Source organism: Camellia sinensis, chromosome 4 (assembly GCF_055761805.1).
Source record: "Camellia sinensis isolate YWXY chromosome 4, ASM5576180v1, whole genome shotgun sequence".
Classification (NCBI taxonomy): Eukaryota; Viridiplantae; Streptophyta; class Magnoliopsida; order Ericales; family Theaceae; genus Camellia; species Camellia sinensis.
Window position 1 is genome coordinate 190339768 of NC_138964.1, and position 12130 is coordinate 190351897.

General features: G+C 30.9%; 1 protein-coding gene and 1 non-coding gene across 2 annotated transcripts; both read right to left on the minus strand.

Moving 5' to 3' along the window:
* Nucleotides 1-4330: 4330 nt before the first annotated feature.
* TRNAD-GUC (transfer RNA aspartic acid (anticodon GUC)) lies at nucleotides 4331-4402 on the minus strand. Its single transcript has one exon. It is a non-coding gene; the product is annotated as a tRNA-Asp (tRNA).
* A 1108-nt stretch (nucleotides 4403-5510) lies between these two features.
* On the minus strand, nucleotides 5511-8771 carry LOC114307165 (dammarenediol 12-hydroxylase). The gene is made up of 3 exons (XM_028252585.2): nucleotides 7344-8771; nucleotides 6019-6206; nucleotides 5511-5929 (listed from the first exon to the last, which is right to left on the minus strand). The coding sequence occupies exons 1-3, from the start codon at nucleotides 8317-8319 to the stop codon at nucleotides 5630-5632; spliced, it is 1464 nt and encodes a 487-aa protein (XP_028108386.2). The 5' UTR covers nucleotides 8320-8771; the 3' UTR covers nucleotides 5511-5629.
* Between the last annotated feature and the right edge of the window lie 3359 nt (nucleotides 8772-12130).

Sequence of the window (12130 nt, forward strand, 5' to 3'; positions counted from 1 at the left end):
ATTTTTCTGTATGCAAAATTTTGATTAGAACTTATATAACATTATATGCAGAATACATCACGTGCGCTATTAAATTTTTTACACTACATTGATTATATTATATTATAATCAAACAAGAAGAAAAAGATGGAGTTATGTATATATGTATATATATATATATATATATTATAAACTAGATGGAGAAAATTATTTGTTTGTTTGAAAGTTGTGAACTTTGTATTAAATTGTCTACAAAAACGGTGGCTCCATGTTTGAAAAAAACAAGAAGAAAAAATCAATCTTATTTTTATCTTTTTAATTCTTATCATTTGCTGACTATTTAAATTTAAGGAGTGTGCTTATGTAAGCAATGACATCAAGAGCCTGCTTATGTAAGCAATGACATCAGGAGCGTGCTTATGTAAGCGATGACGTCAGGAGCGTGCTTATGTAAGCGATGACGTCAGCAAGGAGCGTCCAACGGGTATATTTTTGTGTATAAATAGAAGTGTTGGATGTGGAGAAAAATCAAGAACTTGAAGAGAAAATATTTCTGTGAGCTCCAAAATTCTGAGTATTCTGCTCTTTCACTTTCAGATCTAAGTCTAGCTTTTGTTCTTACACTTTCATATCTACTCTTTGTGAGAGAATTATTGTAAAAGTGGGTTCAATTAGCACTTATTCTTATTCCTTATTTTTGTGAGAGATTTTGTAAGGGTAAGGCATTTATTGTTGAGTGAGGCTCAATAGATAAGAGTAAGTCCTGTGCCAAATCCACAAGCTTGGTGGTGTATTTATTCAATTGATAGTAAAGAAATTCTCAAGGAGGTTCCTTGGGGAGTGGACGTAGGCCTGGCGTACCGAACCACTATAAATCGCAGTGTTTGATTTTCTCTCTCTATCTCTTCTACTTTTATATTGATAATTATTATTCTGTTTTTTTTATTTATTAAAATTCTGAATATTGTGTTATTTTTAATATTGTGAAATTTTTAATAACCCAATTCACCCCCCCTCTTGGGTTGCCTATCTGGGATAACAGAACTTACTTATGAAGTTACAATGAAATTAGCTAAGCTGTTGATATTTGTTTGTTTGTGACACAGGTTAGACAACATCAATTTATTTGTTTGTTTGTTTGACTTTTTTTGCAGATGACTTAGCTAAGCTGTTGATATTTTGGGTACAAGGATTAACATAGGTTGAAGGTATAAAATATACGTTGCTTGACTGTATAGTTAGTTAGGATCATGTTCCAATTTTTTGTATTTTTGTAGTGGACATGCAATGCTAAGAATAGCAATATGATGATGTGGCCATTTTTGTTTTTTTGTAGTGGCCATGAAGTATTTTATAAATGATGATGTAACTGAACATATCTTATAGGAATGATGTAAGTAAACTACTTGAACATATTTGACAACAATCATGATGTAATTAAACAGGTGCATATTTATGGAATGATTTTACTTGATGTTTAGATGATGTAATGGAATGGTTTTTATGTTTACAGGTCATTATGTTAGTCAAATGAGATGTGCATATTTACATAATGCTGAAATAACTTCATCATATTTATATATGGTCCATTACAAAACATACTGCATTACAAACAAAAGGTCTATTACAAAATATTACAAAAGGGCCATTACAGAAGGGCCATTACAAAACATTAGGTGAATCATTAGCATTACATTTTTAGAGCAACCATTAGGGAAATCAAACACATCACAAAATTCATGATCATTATCATCTTTACAAACCCCATGTTTGCTTCAAGTACTTGCATCCTTGTTTGCATAGCCCCCATTTGGTTCATTAAATTCATTGCAGGACTTTCTTCTTCATAGGATAAAGTGTGTCTGTTAACAGTTGTTTGAGTGTCTTCCATCATCATTTCTCCTCCAACAGATGAGTTTACTAGTTTGCACCACTCCCAGAATCCGCATTTCCCATTTGGGCATAAATAATACAATTTGCCTCTGTTTTTTTTTTCAGATTCAGTGACCTTAATTGTTGCTTTGCTCCCACAGTAACAGATCTTGCTTCTATATTTCATCACCCCTCCTCCATTACTTGATGATGATATATCCATCAAATGAACCTACATTCATGAAATGTGAGAGTTATAATGCATTTTCAGGACATATATTCATGGGACATACTTGTGTTTGTGCTTCATTTCTCAATAATGGGTCATAGTTATAATGCATTTTCAAATGCAATTTTTTTTTTTTTTTAAATAGTTAATGTGAGTGGGAACATATGTGTAGTGCTTGTGCTTCATTTCTCAATAATGGATCATAGTTATAATGCATTTTCATATGCAAATTTTTTTTTTTTTTTAAATAGTTAATGTGACTGGGAACATACCTGTGTTGTGCTTGGCCCTTTCTTCTTTTTGTTGTTCTTCAGTTTTGGTTGCCTTTGTAAATTTTTCTTTTTCACTTGGATTTACTGAAGCTGGAGACTCTAGCATTTGCTATATATAGATGGGTTGAGGGTATTATGGGCATTTTATTGTTTACATTTGATGACATAAGCAGGGTCTGTTAGGGGCTTAAACGGTTGTCAACTTTTGGGGGAATCTTGTCATTGTCAGATAAAATAAGGGGTGTTACTGTAATTATTCAAATCACAGGGGAGGTCCTTATATTTGTCAGAAATCTCAGGGGAGGTAATATATATCCATTGAAAGTGAAATCAATTTTGTTCATCCAAGAGAGTAAAATTGTTATTTCGCATTGTCATGAGGAAAGCATTGTTTTTCAGTGACCACCGCGATAGCTGTCCTACTGATAAGGGAATTTGTTCATCTTCTTACTGTTAGGTTTAAATTTCCGTTACATTCAAGTGAAAGTTAGAATTTTATGGTGAGGCTGCTAGTTTTCTCCGGTTTATTCTAGCCCCCATCAGCCATAATGACCAGTGTGGGACAGGTTTAGACATTAAAAAAAAAAAAAAAAAAAATCTCTTTTAGTATACTAAATCAATCAGTAACTCCAGCAACTTAAAGTTCTCTTGTCAATTTACTAGTATAAACTTTTTAATATTTTAATGCTATAACCAGACAAATTCCTAGGAAAAGTAATTTGCAAATAAAATTTATGTACAAAAAATGTCCACCAGAATTATGTGTCAATGTCAATTTTGATATAACAAATTACTTTCATGTGGTCTTCAGAACTTCTCTAATGCAATATTAGCAATATCTGCAGAAAAATGAACTCCAATGCAATTGTTAAATTTTGACAATGTTATAAAATGTGTCAAATTTGACACAAAGTTTAATAGATTGTTAAATGTGCCAGCTCACCAACAAAGAAGAACGGATTGTTTATGAAACTTTTCTCTCTCTCTCTCTCTCTCTCTCTCTCTCTCTTTTTTTTTTTTTTTTGGGTGTTGAAGTGATTAAAATGTGAGACTCTTGGTGATGTTAAATTGTAAGACTTTTATTTATTTAATTATTTTGTGTTAATGGGATTAAAACGTGAGGCCGTAGGTGATCTTAAATTGTGTTACTTTATTTTGACAAAAAGGGTTAGAAAAATGATAATTAGAAGAAAAAAAAATGAAGAGAGAAAATGTGAAATAACATATGTGTGTTAAGAGTAAAATTGCTAAAATTTAAGGTAGCGTTTGGTAGAGTTTTGTAAATGTGATTTGAGAGTATGAGTTGTATTTTGAGTTTGTGTGTTGTGAAGTTATGATTTGAGTGTAGAAAATTTATTTGGTAAAGAATTTTGAAAAGAATTTTGGTTTGAGTGGGGAATTGTTGATGTGACATTTGATATGTGATACAAAAATTTACAACTCATAACTAAACATACAACTCAAAATTATTTTAAAGTACATAAAAATTTTAAAAATTTCAGAAAATATTTTTTTCGATTATATAAATCAATTGCAAAAAAAAAAAAGAAAATCATTATTCCGGTCAACCGACCGAATGACCGGTCGGACGTCCCGTCAGGAAAAATTTTCAAAAAAAAAAAGAAAAGCGCGTCTATCAAAACAAAAAACCTCAGATGTTCTGTGCAGAGTTTTGGAATCATCATTTGAGAACACTAACCAAACACCGTACTTGAATTAAGGAGTGAAATCATGATTTGAATTCACAACCAAACAAAGCCTAATATTTTTACACTATAGCAACGTCAAAATTTAGCAATAATGTGTAATTATAATGTGGTTTTTTGATCCATTTATTTTTTTAATTATAGTGTCAAAATTTAGCAATAATGTGTAATTATAATCTGGTTTTTTAATCCATTTCTTTTTTTAATTTTTTTTTTCTTGGACCTCGTCATCAAGCAGCTTCGAAAATAAAATGTAACAAAAAAATTGGAAACGCCGTTGCCGGGGATCGAACCCGGGTCACCCGCGTGACAGGCGGGAATACTTACCACTATACTACAACGACATTGTTGAGACAACCATTTTACATTTTTATATTTATTATAAATAATCCTAGAGTCTACATAAAGGAAACCAATGATTATGTATAAAATAAAGAAAAGGGCATGAGATATTCAGACATTTTCTCAACATTAAGGACAATCACTAAAAACCAAAACCTCATTAAATTTCTTAACACACACACACACATATATATATATATATATTTTTTTTTTTTTTTGTCTGAAATGCTGAGCTAGATTTGTGTGATCGTGTATATTAGAGGAACATGGTCTGTCTATATGCAGAATTGTTTTAGAAAATTAATCAAGGATTAGTATTTTTTGTTTTAAAAAAAAAAAATTGAAGAAAAATTACAATGGAGGTGTCTAAATAGAGAAAGTCTCCTCTATATGAAAATTTGAATACTCTGAGTAAAGTACTAGAGTTATAATCAACTATGCCGATCATCAGTTAGATAGAATTTCAAATTAATATTAATTAGCCTTGGTGTTAGTATGATTTCTCTGTTTCAATTTGTTTTGATTGTTTTTGATTGGCCTCTCACCAATTTTGAGTTTGTGCTAGCATATGATTGAGCTAGCTCTCCGGTGTCAACTTCGTTCGGATTGTTGAGTTTAGTTATGATGCTCGTTGCACTGCCTTTTTACTGATGTGTAAGATTTCATTTGTATTTGTTTCTTCATCAATAAAGCTTTATTTTGTTGATTAAAAAAAAAAAATGCACCTTATAACTAAAAAGAAAATAACATAATTTCAATTTTTTAAGTTATAACTAAAAAAAAAAAAAAAAAATATCATAACTAAAGACAACATGAGGCATAATTAAAGAACTCATGAGTCATCACTAAAGAAAAAATTAGTCATAATTAAAGAAGAAAATGGTATAATTAGGAATGTATATGGTACACCCTTTCTAAAGGGATGTATATTAGAATTTTCTATGGGATTATGCATTAAATCCCTTAATTTTTTCCTATTTCAAATTGGATAAAGTTTTCTGAATGAATTTTCTATGCAAAAAGCTTTGTTAGCTAATGTTAATTGTACCATTGTGCCAGAGTCTAGGTTCCTAAATTATTCTGGAATTGCAAGAGAGTCCATTATTTGCCTTCAACATTAACTGTTTTTATAGCTTGCAAACTTTATTTATTTATTCCCGGAAAAAAGCTAACAAAGACCATAATTGGAAACAAACACAACCGAAAAAAGAAGCCTAACTGAAGTCCAGTCATGGCTTGTGAGGATGGAGGTGAATTGGAAGCCCTTGAGTCGGCCTTGGAAGTGGATCGATCACAACTTTCTCATTAGGAATCACTTTCTTCCACCTGAACTTGGTCACCATATTATGCATGAAAACAAGCATCACTAATCGCGCATACTCGTTTCCAGGACACATCCGGGGTCCCCCTCCAAACGGAACAAAAGTAAAAGGAGGCGGTCCATTTCCTTCAAACCTTGACGGGTCAAATGTCTCTGGATTTGGAAAGTACTCCGGGTTTTTGTGTGTTGTTTGAGCAATCAAATGTAACTACAAAAAACAACATTTGTGAAGAGAATGTTCATAGTATTCAACAACCTTTGTATATCAAAACTCGGATTATATGTAGCTTTTGTTACCTTCCATCCTTTTGGAATCATATATCCAGCATAGGTGAAGTCAGTTATGGCCTCTCTGAATGTTCCAAACGATGGCGGCCTTAACCTGAGTACTTCATTCGCAACATTCCATGAGTACTTCATCTTCTTTATGTCTTTCCAATTCAATAAATCTTCTGGTTCTTTTGACTCTGCTATACCCATTTGCTCTTTTTTTCACAAGTACATGCACCAAAAGTTAATACGTAATGTAATAGCATCAATTCAAATTTTGTTATAAAGTTTCCATCAAATATTATGACCAAAATGTACACGTCACATATTTTGGAATTAAATGTATAGTTTTTAGGGTAAATTATACTTTGCCCCCTTTTTGTTTGACTCATTTTTCACTTTGGCCCTTAAAGGATTTTTTTTTTTTTTTTACTTTGGCCTTTTATGTTACAAGTTTTTCTTAGTTTACTTTTAAAACTAACTTCGGTTAAAAATTAGACAGAAAATGACACATTGACAGTCACTTGATATAAAAATATTTTATTATATATAATTTAGCATCTGACACCAACTCAAATCTCAATATAATAATATATTTTTTTATGTTATGTGAGAGTTATCGTGATATTTTCTATCTAGTTTTAAACAAAAGTTAACTTTAGGAGTATTGGGAAAATTTTAAAATATGAAAGGCCAAAGTGGAAAAAAAATAAATTTTAAGGGCCAAAGTAAAAAAGTAAATTTTAAGGGTCAAAGTAAAAAAGTGACCAAACATAAAGTGAATAAAGTGTAATTTATCCTAGTTTTTAAGTGATTTTCTATTTTTACCCCTAGCTTTAGCAGTATCTACTAATAGAGTTAAGTTTAGAAACACAATCACCAAACACAGAGTGAGGCACATATGTCTCACATGGGATGGGGCTTATATGTGAGACCCACCTCATGTGAGAGGTATGTGTCCCATTTTATGTTTGGTGGTTGTGTTCCTAAATTTATTGTTAAAAATATAATTAAACCATTTTTGGAAATTTAGAAGGTTAATGTTATAAAATCTATGGGCAATTTTATTTGCACATCGCTTTTTATGTCAATACACACCATTTATATGGTTCGAATATCAACTTTCAAAAAAAAAGAAAAAAAAAGATTAGGTATCAACTTTCAAACAAAAATTAATTGTTTGTATATCAATTATTGAAAAAAATTTATGTTCGGACAATTGATTTTTATTTAAAAATTGATATCTGAACAACATAATGATGTGTATAGAAATAAAATATGAATACAATTACCAAAAATATATTACAGCTACATGAAGTTGCAGAATTTTGGGATTAATGTCATATGCTTACCTCTTAGGACTTCATTGTACACATCCGGAAGCTCTGCAAGATACATCACAATGAATGTAAGTGCAACATTGAGTGTGTGAGTAGCAGCATGTAGCAAGCCTACAATATGACTGGCAATGTCAAATTCAGTCATGAACCGATCGTTCTCGTCGTTCGCTAAGAGCATGTGTGACAACAAATCTTGTGCTGCCAATGATCTATTCTCTGTCAGATCGATTTTCCTTTGCTGAATCATCGCTTCAAGCTCTCTCCGCATGATCTTTGATGCTTTTATGGCCCGGTTAAAAGCTGTCCCTGGTACATTAATTGCCATTGACACAATCCCAGCTGTTATGTACCCGAAAGACTTGCCAAGTTCTTCGACTCTTTCAAGATCTTCGATGCTCAAAAACAATCGACACGCCAACATGAACGTGTACTTGGTAACAGCAGGCGAAACTTTAACTTCTCTGCAATTCCAATCCATGTCCAAATGTTGTTTCATTAGCATATCCATCACGCCAACGTGTTTTTGAAGCGCGTCTGCTTTGAGGAAAGGTTGGAGAATTTTGCGCACTTTTGTGGAGTCCTCCTTCATGTAATCAGCACTGGACTTGGGGAATATTTTGCTGATGGCTTTCGGCCACCATAGTTGGACTAGCTTGGTTTCACTAGAGAAGAGGAATTTGTTGCCCTCAACACCACAGAAGATCGCCATGGGCTCTCCCAACAACGATGTCTTGAAGACTTTAGTGGAGTATCGGTCCCTCCTATCCGCCACAAACTTTTCAGGAATACAATTTCTCAGCTTGAGAAAATAATCCAAACTTTCACCTATCAGAGGCCAACCTGTTCTTCCCGGTGGGAGAGGAAAATTTTCACTGGAGATGTTCTCATTGGCTCTTCGGGGTGTATGTCCGCTAATGAGATAGCTGAGAGACAGACAGACAAAGAGAACAACACAAAAAATAACAGATGGGAGGAAGAAAAATTCCATTAATACCAGTTGTTGCTTATGCTGGCAAGGTCACTTTAAACTAGCAAAGCTGCAAATGGCCGGTGTTTCAAAGAATTGCAGAATCCCAAGAAAAGTTGGATCAAAAGTTGTCTTCCTTGGAAGATTTCGAACAAAAAATCATTCTGGCACATAATGAACTCCTACAGATGGCATACTCAGCCTCGACTTTCACAAACACCTGCTCTTAAAAGAAAGTCGAATTAAAAAGCTTGAAATCCCAACTTTTCAATCCATCTAAAGGCAAAAACAGACGAAAAGGTTAACAGTTGTGAAGGGATGGTTATAGAATGAAGAAAAGTCAATAGAGTTATCAGTACACAAACCAAAATACTAAAACAATGTCAAGTTGAAATATTCCATTCCTTATTGACTCTAAAAGAGCACAAATTCACATGTAAATGAATATATTAAAACTAACACATGGTGGATCTGAGGAATGGAAGAAACAGAACAAAGAAGAATAATCACTTATGCTAATGACATCAGGGTGATCTGTGAAAAGAAGGAAAAAGACAGAAAAATAGAGAAGAAAAAAATATAGCAGTCATAGCCCTCTTTGTAGCCGTGAAAAAGTTATTATAAATTATAACTTAATAAATTATTACTTATAGCTGTGAATATAAGCTGTTAACCTGTTTGGTGCAGTTATGGGATAATAAATTTAAGTAAAGTAGTGTTTGGTTAATAAGCTGTAAAATAATTTTTTACTGTATAATTGTCCTTTCTACCCTTATATGATATAAAAATGATTATTTTGTCATTTTTTTCAGTTTTAATTTTCATTAATAAAAGTTAATATAATTAGTATTAATTAGTATCAATTAATATAAAAATTGATACATTTGCTAAAAATGAATGGAAGTATTATTGTCACAATTATTTTCCATTATAAATTAATTAGTATTAATTAATTACTTAATTAGTATCAATTAATTAATTACTTAATTAGTATCAATTAATACTAAAATTATTAATTAGTATTAATTAATGGCTTAATTAGTCTCAATTAATACTAAAATTATTAATTAGTATAAATTAATATTAATAATCAACAATTTTTATTAATTAGTATCAATTAATAATTAATTCATTACAAAAGTATACAATATTAATTTATTAATAATTAATATCAATTAATATTATTATTTTTAATTAATATTGATTTTTTTCTTTTTCTTCATAAATATACAATCTTTTATTTTTTAATTAATATAAAAATATACAATATGAAATTATTAATAATTAATACCAATTAATTTTTCAATTAATATTGATTTTTTTTCTTTTTCTTCAGAAATATACAATTTTTTATTTTTTAATTAATATTAATATTAATATTTGAGTATTGACGAGGGCATTTAAGTAATTTTAGTCCCTACATCAGATGTGCGCTTAAGTCAAAAATTTAAACACCCCTGACCAGCTTTTGAGATAAACTGAGAAATAATTTGATTTAAGTTATAAACTAGTTAACTTAAGCTGCATCAAACACAATATTTTAACTTAAATTAAACTAAAAATTAAAATAAGTAACTTATAAATTCTACCAAACAAGCCTATAATAGACCATGGTGTAACATGTGGCCTAATCATTTAGTAATGTAGATCAATTGCCAGATGGGCTCATATAGATATCAGATGTGTTAAAGAAATCTTTTAATGCCTAGTGACTCTTTCCCCAACCTTACTTTTGTCTATTTTCTTTAGTTATTTAATTGACCCCAATAGTCAGTGGTCAGATCTGTACCCATCTGTGTTTTTTTTTTTTTTTTTTAACTAAAAAAATTGATATGATCTAAACTCTTAGTTAATTTAAGAGAAAAAGAGGAGAAAAAATCCATTCATTCTTTTACAGAGTCGAGTTCCACCGTCAGATATCTCAATTCATAAACTGTATAAATGAGCAAGGTAACTTACTTGGCTAAATTGTGGGATTTCAATATAGAAATCTAAATCTCAAAATTCCGATTCAAACAAAAAATAATAATAATAATAATAGTTGGGAACTTGAAATTATTGAGGGATTGCAATAGAAGTCTAAATCTCGTGATCTCAATTCAAATAAAAAATAATAATAATAGCTAAATTATTGAGGAAGATAATTTAAGTGGTAGACTCGTTTTGGTGGTTATTTGATGTAGGACAAGATTTTAAGAATTTTTATATTTTTAGTTTTAATATTTTTGATATATTATTTTGTTAGAATTCTAGTAATTTAGTATAAATATTTTAAAATTATTGGGTTTCTTAATTTTATTATTTTGAAATTAGATTTTGATTAGGATTTTAAATAGTTTAAACTGTTAGTTTCCTATTGTGTTAAGGTTTCTTAATTTGTGTTGATTTAAGTTTCCTGATTTATTTTAGAATTACTTTTCCTACATGTATTAGATTTAGTTTATTATAAATAGTTATGTAAGTCTCATGGCAAATACAACTTTTATAAATTCAATCAATAATATTAAGATATTTTCTTTTCCTTGTGAATTCAATGTTCTATTTTTCTCGTGGATTTGAGAGCCTCTTTCGCCTAATAGAACGATATCTAGTCTCATGTGATTTATTCCACTGCGTCAAGTGGTATCAGAGCAAGGTTTCTTCTGGTTTGATGTCATTCATCGAAAGAGGAAGCACAAGCTCTATTGACGATGATCATAGAGAAAGATCTAATAGGATTCGAGTCAAGGGACTTGCTCAAGGCCAACCTGTTAGTCACAACATTAATAGAAACCCCGCTATGGGATTTGCCCAAGGCTAGCCTATTAACCACAATGTCTTGAGACGATCTTCTTATTATCAATATGATAGTGAAGGCGAATTTGAAGATGAGTTATTCGAGAATTGTGGTGAATACCAGTCGGTAAGACGACAACGAAGATTTAGTCATTTGTTCAATAGCAATAATTGAATCAATCATGACTTTTTAGATTATCAAGTACCATTAGAAATTTCCTATTTTAATGCTTCTTGTCATGCCGAAAATTTTATTTATTGGTTTCGCAAAATTGACAAATTCCTTGAGTGTATGGAAATCTCTGAACAAAAGCAAACCAAATATGTTGCACGTAAGTTACAAGGTTATGTTTCTACATGGTGGAAATAATTACAATATGATCGAAGACGACAATACAAACAACCCATTAGGACGTGGCATAAGATGAAGAAGTTGATGAGTTCTAGATTCCTTCAATCAAATCATGGGCAAATGTTATATCAACAATATCAAAGAAAGCTTGAATCGAAACAATTGTTCCAAGGTAATTCTGATTCACAATATTCTTCATAACTTAATAATTATTATGCAATTGTGGTGCAGCTTATTCGAGAAACATGACTATAGCTCTATCAAGTTTGGGTCAATCAAGTCTTATAGGTCAACGAATATGCCATGCTTCACCATGCATTGAAGAAGAAAAGATTTTGAGTATCACAATGTTTCAAAATTTTGAAGACCCAAACAGACATTCAATTGAAATAGAAAATCAAGTTGATTTCAACAATGGTGAGAATATTGAAATTGATGAAAGAGAGGTCACTGAAATTACTTTGATCAAGAAGTTTAAAGAAGGTGATGAAGAGATGAAGCAAGAGAAAAACGTTAAAGTTAGCTAAGAGTTTCTAATGATCAAACTATTATCTCTTGATTATTATGATGGTTATGAGATCGCAAAAGGAGATCAAGTTGAATTCAATGAAAAAGAAAAAATAAAAGATGAGGTAATAAAGTTGATATGTGTACCGGAGAAGTTGATTGAGGATACAATTGATGTTCCAAGATTGATAATTGAAT